General features: G+C 40.7%; 1 protein-coding gene across 1 annotated transcript in view; it reads left to right on the top strand.

Annotated features, from left to right (window-relative positions):
* Positions 1-13227, top strand: part of TUBGCP3 (tubulin gamma complex component 3) — a 56353-nt gene extending 43126 nt beyond the window's left edge. Inside the window, exons 14-22 of the mRNA XM_063337887.1 lie at positions 3584-3773; positions 5064-5199; positions 5991-6059; positions 6871-7006; positions 10071-10159; positions 10294-10425; positions 10804-10944; positions 11526-11642; positions 12096-13227. Of these exons, the coding sequence (XP_063193957.1) occupies positions 3584-3773; positions 5064-5199; positions 5991-6059; positions 6871-7006; positions 10071-10159; positions 10294-10425; positions 10804-10944; positions 11526-11642; positions 12096-12254 (1169 nt within the window). The 3' untranslated portion in view covers positions 12255-13227. The remainder of the gene's footprint in view (positions 1-3583; positions 3774-5063; positions 5200-5990; positions 6060-6870; positions 7007-10070; positions 10160-10293; positions 10426-10803; positions 10945-11525; positions 11643-12095) is intronic.
* The last annotated feature ends 542 nt before the right edge of the window (positions 13228-13769 follow it).

Below are 13769 nucleotides of genomic sequence, written 5' to 3'. Positions count from 1 at the left end.
TTCTAAGAACATCCTTCTTTGTACTTTTTCACATTTTGTATAATATCTTTTCTGTTATTCTTGTTCTCAAATATGACTTTATTATATGTAACTTCGAAGCTTGGTTTGTAGGATTGTCTTTTGGTGTTTTTCTTTTTTTTCCCCCTCCAAATTAACCTTGGATTAGTTTTTATATTAACTCTTCACAGCATGGACTTTTAGCATGAGTACCTCCATGAAAGGTGTTCTAATAATAAAATTCCATTAACATCTGCAAGAATATGTCATCTAATAATGTGATTTTTGTACCCTGCACACTGCTTGCCTAGTCAAAGATGTGTTTAAAGTGCAGAGAGGGGTCAGGGTTAAGTGAATAAGGGCTGTAAATGCATTTGAACCATCATCTTGCCGGCTACTCATGAAAAAGGTGAAAACATCCTTTGGCTACAGTGCTTTCACCACTTTACACAGTATTTATGGCCATGCTTTTCCAATATTTTTTTTTTAATTTGCACTTGTGTTTCTCTCTCCTTGATTGAATGGAAGGTCTGCACAAATACAGGTTCCCTATTATGTAGGGGATGAGAGCTGCAAAGCAAGTACATTATTTTAAGTGCTGAGAATACCAGTTCACGTAGAAGTCTAGTTTCGGAAATGGTGCGCTATATCTGCAGCGTGCTGAAGGCGTGCTGAGCTTATAGTCTGTAGCCTAAATACCTCGTAGTATTGCACTGCCTTAATTCTGCATGAAACTGCATTTGTATTTAGGGCATTTTACCCATTCAATCCAGAAAGAACGTTCCGTGTCTATGATTTTGGAAATGCATCCTGTCCTCCTTGTTTTTGCCATTTGACAATATCCTCAAAGTTCCTTCAGATAATTGCTTAGTGTAAGACGATGGAAAGCTAGAATGCTAGCCCGAATTCTGGATGCTTTTTTCTCATTATAGATCTGTAAGTTTCATTGGTTTGGTGGTATTTTTTATGTCATTAATTTGCTTTGGAACCTTGGCTGTCGCGTTTCCCCAATTTCCTTTTGATGCTGAAGTAATCAAGATGTAAAAAAACTGTCTGAATGGGTATTAAAACAGGAAGTCAGAGAGGTAGAACGGTGTAGAAGTTGGTCATCTTGTCTGACGCAGGACTGTAGCAGACATTTGGGGAAGAAGGACGGTAAAGAAGGCAGATGGAGTGATCCCAGCTCCAGCCTCTAGCTGTCCACTGTATGGGAACTTCTGAACCAGGAATTACGTGACACTACTACGTTCAGTAGCAACTCATGGATCTGTCTGTCAGTGCTTTTTGCCTGATCCTTTCTTCATCCGTTTCTAGCTTTCACAGTGTCCTGAGATAATTTTGCACAGCTTTAAAAACTTGTGCCTAGACCTCTTGTTTGTTGATGCAAGCAGCCCTTTTTAGTAGTTTTGAATGTTAAAACAGGGATGGTGCATGTATGCAGAGATGATGCGTTACAGGTACACATGTACACTTGAATTTTCCTTTCTCAGAGATGAAGGGCTGTGGCCAGGTCACTTCCCTCAAGGCAAGGGGCAGTACTAAGGAGAGAGGAAAGGCTTTTTTTCTGCTTGGGTTAACAATAATTTGAGGCTGGTTCGTGTGTCTTCAGGCATAGGTACTGCCTTACACACGCTCACACCTACTTGAGTGGAGGCAGGACCAGCATGTGGGACTTGGTAGGCTTGCCATGGGGAAACTAGGCAATTGCCTGCTGCCTGTTGGCTTTGCCTGTGCCTTCAGCCAATCCTAGGCCAAACCTCTGTGGCCAGCCACTGAAGGTATTAGCTCATAACTCTTTTTGGGCTGGCTTGTTCCCGCTTTTGCTTTGCCCATTAGGCTCACAGCATCTTGTGGAAAGACACTTGCAGGAACAGACCACTGAGGTGTTGTAACTTACTGTGTTCTGTCTGTGAAACTCCTCTTTTAGTTCTTCTTCCCCTGCTGGAAGTTCTTCCTTCTTCCTCTAAAGCCAGCAGTGAAGCCACGTGGCAGATCTGATAGCTGGTACCGCTATGCATGCAAGCAGCCACACTTGAACCCATCTTTTGAAGACAGCAGTTAAGAGGACAGGATCTGCTGACTGGGAAAGACTACATGAAAGTCACAATTGATTGGACATTCTCACTGCCCTGTTGCCCTATACCAGAGTGCATTTACACAATCTGATGTTTTTCCCAGCAGCGGGAACGCTGCTGTGTGCTTCGTTGCCTGAGCAGTGCAAGAATTGCTTTATCAGATCACACCAGATCTCTGCCTTGACCAGAGTGAGCAGAGACCTTGGTGAGTTGTCTCTCCTGGTTTGCTGTCAGTGACTGGAAAGGACACTTTGAGGATTCCTTACTACAGGCTGTATTACTACAGGCTGTATTAATTTTCACATCTCCTAAGTGCGATGCGTGTTACTTGACTAAGTAGTATTTTCCTAGTGTAGGGATTTTGAGCACAGCAATACATTACAATAATGTCATCTCTTAGATATCTCTTCATATGCTTGCACTTCATGTCTTATGGAGAGCTTCACAGGTTGCTGAATGAGAGTTTGGAAACCTCAGGGAATATCATTGAACCAGGCATTGTGAGGTTTCCCTCATTAAGGAGTGACTTCTTTGTTAGAAGCACTGTTTATTTCTTCAATGTAAAACCATTTTATTAATTGAGGCTGAATCTCGTCAGAACAACATGAAGCTTGGTTTTAATCTTTCCTGTCTACAGTACAAGTTGAAACTAATCCTACACTAGTTTGGTACCTGGATCTTTATTTTTTTGCTTTTAGAACAATAGTTGCATAATTAAAAATTGTTGAAAGTGGAGTGTATCCTTTAATGCTGAGGAAGGTCTGAATCTCATGATAGTTCGCAGTCCAGTATTTGGAGTTTTGCTCCATGTTGCCTGAAAAGGCCACACTTCTTGCTGTCTTGTAACAGCCTTATGGCAGTTCCTTTCTTAATAAGCTTGTAGTTGTACAAAAGAGTGAAATACGCTTCCCACTAAAGGGCAATGTCCTACTTTCTGCCCCCAAATTGCCATGCGTTAAAGGTGGAGAAGAAAACATCAGGTTAATGTCTGTCCCCCAGATAATGCAAGCATATTCCCTCTCTCATTCTGACTTCTAGGTAGGAACTCTTTTCTGTTGAATGTTCTGACTGATGTTTTGATTTCTCTTCCCCCCCCCCCCCCTTAGAGTGACTTCTGATTTAGATCCCCCCCAACAAAGCCTTTCCCTAACTCTGAGCTTTTAGGTCTCCTTCAAATTATTTGATTCTGTAAACTGCAGTATTTCAGCAAGCAAAAAAACCTTCACTTTCTATGTAAAAGTGATGAAATAATGTGAGCTCTTACTGGAAAGTACAAGCTGGGCACAGATTGAAATAATACTGTTGAAGTATGGGCTGGTTTAGACTTGCTTTCACTTTGGCTGTGCCAAATGTGTAACATAGTGGACCAGAATAAATAGCAATTTATCTGCTTGTGTATTTCAATTCCAAAGCTTGTTTGCCTCAATTTTTGAAAAATACTTATTTAATTTTACCTTTTTTCTCTCTCTCTCTCTCTTTTTTTTTTTTTTTTTTTTTTTTTTTTGGTTTAGCTGCTGATTTGTTCACAGATCTGGAAAATGCATTTCAAGAGAAAATTGATGCAGCTTATTTTGAGACCAGCAAATACCTGCTGGATGTTCTCAATAAGAAGTACAATTTACTAGAACACATGCAGGCCATGAGGCGCTACTTACTGCTTGGTCAAGGAGACTTTATCAGGCATTTAATGGACTTACTCAAGTAAGAGAGTAGGAAGGGTAATTATGTTGAATTTGTGATGCTTGCAAATGTGCATGATCAGCACAGAAAGTGTTTTGCTTTCGGAAGAGGACCCTTTAAGTATCTTGTTACTCAAAGGTTTAATTGACCAACTTTAAAATTCTATTTCAGGTTTAATTCCTTTGACCCCGAGGCTTAAACTTTGTTCTTCTTTTGGTGGGAAGTATATACAGTACCATTTCACGATGTCTTGAAAAGTTGCATTAATATAGGTATCTTTACACTTGACTCTGTGACGACCTTGAGGATGTTAGCGCTTCTGTTGCTTCTGTCAGCAAGTTCAAGCAGAAAAGTTCTGCTGCTCTTGATGCTGCTAATTAGCATTATTGTGAATGTTAGGCTTCTATATTTTGGAGGTGTTTGGTCCAAAACATTGTGTCAAAACTCCTCAATGCATTTTAAAAAATTTAATTGATGCCTCACCAGCCTCTGTTTTAAGCACTCAGGTGCACCTACAAGTATCAGTTTCAATGCTTAAAGTTTATTTGCAAGCTCACTGCTTTTACATGCTGGTCCTACTGATGAAACTTAGTCTACCAAAAATGTCCTTTACAAAGCGTTCCTTTGGTCTAGAAGGGAGGCTTTGTAATAGAGCTTCCATGAAGTTGTTTGTACATCAAAATCAGCATTGTCTGGTGATGATTGTATGTGACCATGCTTTTTAAAGTGAAAATCAGTGTGAAGCAGAACAAGGTTGTTTTGGGGAGTCAGTATCATGTTTAAGGCAGAAGTAGTGAGGGGCTTTCCAGTACTGATCATGGGGGAGAGGAGCAGTGCAAGGTGCTCGTTACTTGCATGTTGCAACTCCTTGGAAAGTTTAAGTTACATAGAGGGTATGGGTTTGTGAGCTTTTGCCAGCACTTCCAAGCTTGTGAGATGGCTATCAGTAAGTCTCTCAAAGCTGAAATGAAATTACTGGTTTGATGTGTTAATGATGTAATCTGTCTCATTTTAGATACAAATGCAACTCAAATTACATAATAGTTACGCTAGGGATCCTGGTAATTTCAAATTACTGGCATTAAAGGAGGATAGTTACTCCTCATGCTGATGTTCAAGTGTATAGCTGCCCATGAATAGACATTTGAAATATTTTGCTCATTGATTTTCTTTGTGGTTAAGACTGAAAGAGTAATATGAGAGGATTTGAAAGCCTGTGAGAAAAGTGTTTCACTGTGTGCTGCAGTTACTACTGAATTTCTGATGAATATCTCAGTAATATACCATGACTGTTTGTTTCATAACCGCCAGGCCAGAGCTTGCACGACCAGCTACAACCTTATATCAGCATAATCTAACTGGAATCCTTGAAACAGCGGTGAGGGCAACTAACGCCCAGTTTGATAATCCTGAGATTCTTAAACGATTGGATGTTCGACTTCTGGAGGTCTGTTGCGTCATGGTGACTCTGACCTGAAACATACCTTTTTGTTTGTATATATACATGTAGAGATCTATATGAAAGAAAATTTTCATATGTGTGTGTAGTAACACATTCTCCCCCATTGAAATCTACTTTGAATTGTGTAAACCTCATTTAATAAGTCTCCTCTTCTTTTCCCATTTCTTGCCTATTGTCTATTTGTATTTCAGGCCCTGGGTTTACAGCCATTTAATTGACAATAGTTGAGTATTTGGGCTCTAACAGTAGTTGACATTGGTGGCCCTGATTTGAGGTTCTGCAAACACCTCCTACTGCTGTTGCTCTTACAAGAATCTGGGGGGTGGTCCCTTTGTTGCCAGTAGTTAAAAAGAGTGAAGCAATGAAAGTGCGTTTCATGAAGGAGACCTCTGGTAAGAAACTCGAGTTAATGAGAAAGCTCCAGTCCCAGAGGTGGGAGTTAACTGATGTACTGTAGCATCTGAAATAAGTCTATACCTTAGGCTGAGTCCTGCCTAAGAAGTTTTTCCTTCCCTTTATTTCCTTTACTAGCTCCAATGGAAAAATATTGACATTACAAACATCAACATTTGGGCGAGATGAATCCCACCCTTGTGTCAGACTTTGGTTCATTTTTGCTTAGTCTACTACTTTTGACAAGGAGCTCCTGTATCCTGTATGGATGTGGATGCTTGTTTTTTCATATGCTGTGGAGAATGGAAGAGTAAGCAAGAGCTGCTCCTTAGCGCTAGTGTGCTCTGGTCATACACTGAAAGTAGCATATCTTTTTGATACAGGTATCTCCTGGGGACACTGGATGGGATGTCTTCAGCTTAGACTATCACGTTGATGGGCCAATAGCAACGGTAATGTCATATACTGTCAGCTGTGAAAGTGTCTCAGATACTGAATTGAATTGCCAAATATTTTTTTATTGAAATAGCCCTTTTTTATTCTGGAGTGTAAGATCAGAGAGACTTCTCTTTTTTGGCATCTAGGATGCACTGTATAAACAGTTGAGCCAGAATCTCAATTCTTCTAAATTAACTGTGAGTGCTGAAAAGCTACATTTAAACCATTCATTACTGAAAATCAGTAATTCATTTGTTCCAGCAGCAGAGGTTTTAGCAAGTACTTAATAAATGGAGTGCTCCTCTTCTTCCATTATTACTAGTCTGTAGCTGATAATTTGCAAGGAGATGAAGAATGTATTTGAGGAGAACCTGTTTGTACTGTCTAAATGAAATTTGATAGGTAGTGTTCATTAGAACTACTGAGAAAATAGCTGCACTGTGGATCAGAATGCATTTAGCCTCTATAAAGAACTTGTAAAGAAATTTTTTTTTTAAACAGGACATAAAAATGTGAGTCTGACGAGCCGAAGGAATTTTCATGTACATATATAGTTTGAAAAGACTGAAATGTTTAGGCTTTGTCATATTCACCCCTTCTTCCACTTCCTTCAGTGCCCTGTGCCTACTTGAATGTTGGGTAACTCAGTTCAGGCCTTGAGGGGAGGATCTTTGCAAAAGCTCTGGGCTTTCCAGGGATTTTGTTTTGACAATATTTACAATAAACTGCATGGGTCAGATAAGAGGGACTGTGAAGAGGTTCTTGGTTCTTCAGAACACATGGTATGTCTGTTAAATTTGTGCTGATATTTTTTTTGTTTTGTAGGTATTTACACGTGAGTGCATGAGCCACTATCTAAGAGTATTTAATTTCCTTTGGAGAGCGAAGCGAATGGAGTATATTCTTACTGATATATGGAAAGGGCACATGTGCAATGCAAAGCTTCTGAAAAGTATGCCAGGTGAGAGAGGCCCAAATGAATGACATACTTGTAAACTGGATTTAAATGACTGCATCTTATTTTAAACTGTATTAAGAGGGAGGAAAAAGAGCCTGTTGGGACAGATGAATTTTATATTTTGTTGCTTCTCTTGACTGACTGTTTAATGGTAGATGATGATGAAGATAAAATAACATCATTGGAAATGGAAGTCTCCTGCTTGTTTTAATTAATCCTTGGTTATGAGTTTTTGTAGCAGTGAGCAAATGAAACATCTCTTGTCTCTGGAAAAGACCATTACTCTTCCATATCCTTTTACTCATCTTTGTTGATGCCTTCCGATACCTTGTGTCTCCCTCTTTCTCATGCTGGAAGTAGTAAGTCTCATACGTGTGCACTTCTGAATTTGCTTGTTTTACCTTCTCTCAATCCCTGTGCTTTTGTTTAGCTAAGAACACAAGAGGCTAAGGTAAGACAAACATGTTTGAGAAGAAATAGGAAAGCTCTTAAGTGTAGTGGCCCTGATGTATGTTCAATGGACTGAGACTTTTTGATCCTACTTCTCAGCTGAGAATAGTCATATTTGTGAGCATCTGTACTGGCTCAATCTTGACTTTTTTTACCTATCTACATTTCTCTCAGTAAAGAATAGCTATTGAGGGCTTTGCTTCTTTGTGGCGTAGTAATATTTACAAAGATATATTTCACAGAATCACAGAATGGTCGGGGTTGGAGGGGACCTCTGGAGATCATCTAGTCCAGCCCCCCTGCCAGAGCAGGGTCACCCAGAGCAGGTTGCACAGGAACGCGTCCAGGCGGGTTTTGAATGTCTCCAGAGACGGAGACTCCACCACCTCTCTGGGCAGCCTGTGCCAGTGCTCTGCCACCCTCAAAGTAAAGAAGTTCCTCCTCATGTTTAGGTGGAACTTCCTATGCTTGAGTTTGTGCCCATTACCTCTTGTCCTGTTGCTGGGCACCACTGAGAAGAGCGTGGCCCCATCCTCCTGACACCCGCCCTTTCAGTATTCATAAGTGTTGATAAGATCCCCCCTCAGTCATCTTTTTTCCAGACTGAAGAGACCCAAATCCTTCAACCTTTCTTCATAAGAGAAGTGTTCCAATTCCGGTTTTGTAATTAGGAACTGTTTGGTGGGTGAGAGTGGACACTTCGGCCTCAGAAGGTCGCTGGGAAACAAGCTCTTGTAAAGTCTGCTCCAGTGCACAAGGCCGATCTCTGGAACTGTACAGGATGACTAGGTTTCCTTTCTGTTTCTGTGAGATAGGCTTTAATTTACTGTCATTACCCTGTTCCAGATAAGTGCTTGTTTGACTCAAAACCAATGGTCTATTGCATTCTTGCTTTCCGTTCCCTTTGAGACTAAGGTGCACTTAACACATTTTATTCTCATCATCTGAGGGTCTTCAGGCTGGAGGTGTCTCTCGTTGCTAGGGTTTTGTTTGGTCTTTTGTTCTCAGAAGGAAGTTTGGGGTTTCTTCCTTCCAACCCCCCCCCTTCCCCACCCCCATCCCATTTTGCGAGGCCTTTCTTATGCTTTGCCATGGAACAGTCATCTGTAAGTAAAAGCTCAGTTGCTTGTCGCCTTTAGGTTTGGCTGTGTTTTAAGTAACACAGACATTTAGACATTTAAAATGCTGGCCAAGCTCTTATAGCTATTGTTGGCAGAAGGAGTCGTGTTGTATTTCTCAGTTTGTGCCTCTGACAAAGGAGAGTGTGCTTACAAAGACCTGTACTGACTTGTGCTTGGAGGGACAGGAGTCTTTCTTGCTCAGTGGCATGTCTAAGTCGAAAGCTGCAAGTAGAATTTTTTTCTGAAATACATGGAGAGTCCACCCCAGCACTGATTTATGAAGTAGTAGAACTTGCTTTTATTTCCTCTCTCTCCTTCCAAAATAGTGCCTTGCCCTTCCAGTCACAGAGCACCAAATGGAAGACAGTAACTATAAGAGGAAGCAGCTGCAGGGTCTTTTGGTTTTCAGCCACAAAGAGGTAGCTTTGACTTTCAAGGATAGCTTTATTCACAATTCCCAAAAAGTCTTAACAGCCAGGGATATTAATGCTTTAAAGGAGTACTTCTAGACAGTAGTGTCAAACTTGCTCTTTTCCTGTCAGTAATTTGAAGAAGAACCATAGATGTACCCAACTCACCAATGTTGAGGAGTTTCTGTTGTTTAGCCGACCCTGAAGGTTTTTTTCCATTGATCCTACTTAAAGTAGATGCAACATAATGCGTTAGAGATAGTCTTCCAGCAAAGGTATAAGAAATAAGGAACACAGTAGCTTGTGATATCTTTCAGATCATTGGATAGTTCTGTAACATCCCAAGATACAAAAATGTAGGATTCCTTTTGTAGTAGTCTCATAGCTTGTCTGCGGTGCCAAATTACTTTGGCAGCTTTTTAGAAGTTACTTCCTCTGTCTGGATATCTGCCTGATTCCGCAAGGCTGAGTGTCTTCATTCCAGAGAATTTTTGCAGTTGATGGTAATCTTGATAATACCCTTCTGCAACAGAGATACCTTCTCTTACAAGTGAGCAGCTGAGGCTATTAATGACTTACCTGTGGGTCTCTGGTTGATCAGGGAGTTGAACCTGGACCACATGAGCCACAAATTCCCTACCTCTGTCACAACCAACCTCTCTTTTGGTCTCAGTGTAGCTAAGTAATGTAAAATACGCTATCTGTCGTTTGAAGGCTAATGGTAAGAAGTGAGAGGTCCCAGAAGCAGCTGTAGATCTGTGGCCTCAGATTTTCAACCAAAAGAACACATGGGACATTGAAGGTATTTTGGTCCCTTGGGATTAAGAGGGTCTTTTTTACCTGTGATACTCAGCAAGTTTCTAGCACTGTCTGAACACACAGTCTTTGGCTCACATTTTCTAGGAGTTAATTGTGCAATGTTCTTTGCTCATCTGTTGCCAGCCAATAAATATTGCTGCTGTCATCCAAGATTAGTGTCTGTTTTATGAAGTATTCAATTTTGTAGAAAAAGTTTACCAGGCTGGTTTGATGGCTTTGCCTGTCCTTGTGGTCTTTAACATGCCATCTCTTTGGATTTTTTTACAGAGCTTTCTGGGGTGCTGCATCAGTGTCACGTTCTGGCATCAGAAATGGTCCATTTCATTCATCAAATGCAGTATTACATTACATTTGAGGTATACTCTATCCACCCAATTAGCTGCTTAAAAATGAAGTACTTTTAATATTCTGTATGTGTTGTGTGTCTTAAATTTCAAAGAGCTTGTCATCTAGCAAATCAAAACAGCCCAATCCTGAATCATTGCTCCAGGTGCTTGAATGTTCGTGGGATGAACTCTGGAACAAGGTCCAACAAGCACAGGACTTGGATCACATCATTGCAGCTCATGAAGTTTTTCTAGACACAATCATAGCTCGGTGCTTGCTGGATAGTGATTCCAGGGTAAGTCTTCTCCTTTGCATTAAATTGTAGCTTTGTGATCTTGGCTTGTGTGTTAGGAACCATTTTCTCTTATGCTGTAGGAGCAAGGGGAAAAGTAATTTTTCTTCCTCTGATGTAAGACCTTATTATGGTAGGGTCTGGACATATTCCCCACTCACTGTGACAGATGCTGATGATAAAACTTGTTACAGTGTGGGCCAGTTGCTTTTGGTCCTAAGAAGCTGGGTGATCATGCAACAACTGACTTAGGGCTTTGCAAAACAGTCTCTCCAGCTGTGTGTAAAAAGATTTAATTTACTCATGTTCTGAAGAGTAGTAGTAACTTAAAACTCCTGCTATACAACTCTTTCATTGTTTTGTTGCTTAACTGTCTCACAGGTACTTCTCAACCAGCTTCGAGCTGTTTTTGATCAGATCATTGAGCTCCAGAATGCCCAAGATGCAATGTACAGAGCTGCTTTGGAGGAGCTGCAGCTGAGGTTGCAATTTGAAGAGAGGAAAAAACAGCGTGAGCTTGAGGTACAGTAAGGATATTGCTAAACCATGGAAATTAATTGAGGCAGATATATTTGCCTTTTGATATACGGAGGATTTTAGGTATGATGTAGAGGTACGGCAAAAATGAGAACCGTAGTTGGGACAAATGTAAAAGTCATCATCAGTAGCTAGCGAATTCAAACAAAACTGCTAAATGGTGTTTTTTCATTTCTGTCTTGCCCAAAACCTCTAGGTGAATAGATTCTGCAGTGGGTTTTGGAGGATGAGAAATTTCAGGCTGTTTTAGGTGAAGGAAATGGGAAAGGCTGTTAGTATTCTGAGCCCTTCTGTAAAAAATGCCATAGCTCCATGACTACCTCCCTGCTGTCAGTCTGTGGGATGTGCAGTGCTGGTGTGAGACTCACCTTCTTTGCTAACCTCAGATTTCTTTCATGTGCTGTACAATCACCAAGGGGACTGATAGTTTCGATATTAGAGGCTCCATGTTTGGCTTTCTGTAGCAATTGTTGGTTTGTATAAACACGGTGGTTTAGCCAGGCAGACGGTGGCTCAATTAGCAACTTTCATCACTTGACCTCTTAACTCATTTGGTCTCTGTGTAGGGCAAGTGGGGTGTAACTGCAGCAGAAGATGAAGAAGAGAGCAAGAGGATGAAAGAATTTCAAGACTCAATACCCAAAATGTGCTCACAGCTGCGAATACTCACTCACTTCTACCAGGTGCCCCTTAGATTTTGGTTTTTTTCAATATGGATGCTGAGCTTTGATATGTAGAAATCAATTTTAAATGTGGAGTAGGTGTAACTTCTGTATTTTTGTGTGCGGTTTGTGCATCTAGGTTTTCATTTTTTGCTTCTCTATGTAGAAGTCTATATTTGCTTTTCCTCAGTAGACAGTACATTTTGTGATCGTGCTGGGGCTGTTTAAAAGACCGAGGTGTTCACACTGGAGACTCTAAAGTACATGGCAAACGTTTGAAAAATTAAACTTCGTAAAAACCCAGAGCTTATCTAGTGTAACTCATTTGCTAACAATTGGGTATAAATGCTTGTGCTTGCCCTTTCCCGGATTCCCTCTGCCTTCTTGCCAGGCCTGGGCACCACCTGGTGTCCCTGTGCAAACCACACCACTGATGTCGTCTTATTGTCTCTTGGGTTTCTCTTTTTCCTTCAGGGAATCGTCCAGCAGTTCTTGGTCCTGCTGACAACCAGTTCTGACGAAAGCCTTCGGTTTCTTAGCTTTAGATTGGACTTCAATGAACATTATAAAGCAAGAGAGCCAAGGCTTCGTGTGTCCTTGGGCACGAGAAGCAGACGAAGCTCACATATGTGAAACAACCACTAAGGACTGCACCTCGGTATCCGAAGGACGTTGAACCTCTTGTTGGACAAGGCAATCAGTGTTGACGTAATACAACCAAATCGTGTGTGATCGCTGTCTACCATTTCTGCAGGCAACATGTTTTCAGTTGTGTGATTGTGTGACGCTGTATAGCGGCAAGCAAAAAAAAAGAAGTAGGGTTTTTTACACTGACATTTCTAGAATTACCAGACTAAATGGGCTGATTGAACCTCTTCCAATCAACTTCTTAAATCATCCTTTTAAACAGATGCCAGTTTTGTTTGAAGCTTTCTGAGCTCTCTCCACTGTAACTTATATCTGTGTCAAGGAAATCGCATCTTTTGTTTATAGAAAGCACCATTTCCTTTTTTAACAAGAAAATAAGAAGGTTATTTTTTCTATATGTACTTGTTCTATTTGAAGAGAGCTTTTGTTAAAGCCAACAGATTAGGACCCAAACCTGATGTCTTTGTTAAGAAGCTACACAGCATTTCATTATGCTGATTTTCAGTGTTGTGATGTGTTTGACTGTGTGAGAAACTTTGTATCAGGAGACATAAACTTATATTTAATTTTTTTGTTGTTTTCAAAGTTAACAGACTGAAATAAAAATAATTAGTAGGGAAATTCTATGGTTACTGTACAGGAGAAAACTATAGAAGCAGAGCAGGACTGTATCTGTTGCACATAAGATCTAAAAAATGAAGTTAAAGCCTCAGTACTGTGAAAGGAAAGTGTTGGTTAAGATTGAATTGAATGAAATAATTGATGTTCAAAATCAGATGTGTAGAAACAAACTGACTTGGCTAATGTTGACTTCATTCTCTTCCCTTCCCTATTTTTTCATTGTAAATATTTATATATTGCTGTTCAGATGTTGGGGAGAGGGGGATTCTTCTTTTGCAAAGTTGTCATTATTATCAGGTCATTTATTATGTTCCACAAGTGCAAGCTTAGAAAAATAAAAACACAATTATCTTTCAGACAAGTGGTTTGCTTTTTATAATTGGAAGATTATGATTTTTCCACAGGGTTAGAAAGGAGAAGCTTCCAGTTAGGAGTGTATTGATTTGCAGATCCCTACCCGTAACAGGATTTTGGTACTAGTCTGTACTTTTGCCTTTACTCCACTTGAACCCCTGGGAAGCAGAGGCACCTGCCAGGCCATGCAGCCGAGGCTGCCGTGAGTCATGACAGAGGTTGAACTCACATGGGGACGATGCTTTCTGGACACCGGCATTCCTGTTACTGTGCACAGGCCTTGGAGTCCTTGCTTTTTTAAAATAAAACATGCAAAGCTTTTAACCCTGTGCCCTTAAAAGGCCTGCCGGTGCAGCTACCCTCATGGGAGTACTTGCAGGCAGCATTTCACCTGTAAGAAAATATGCATCCTGAAGCCAGTGACGTTCTGTGTGCCAAAGGAAAGCTGAAGGTTGCCGAGCTTGGCATCACAAAATCGCAAGTCACTCCATAGGCAGGAGGACTCTGTGTTTGTGGGTGTGATGG

Source organism: Chroicocephalus ridibundus, chromosome 1 (genome assembly GCF_963924245.1).
Source record: "Chroicocephalus ridibundus chromosome 1, bChrRid1.1, whole genome shotgun sequence".
Classification (NCBI taxonomy): Eukaryota; Metazoa; Chordata; class Aves; order Charadriiformes; family Laridae; genus Chroicocephalus; species Chroicocephalus ridibundus.
This window is presented reverse-complemented; position numbering and strand designations above follow the sequence as displayed.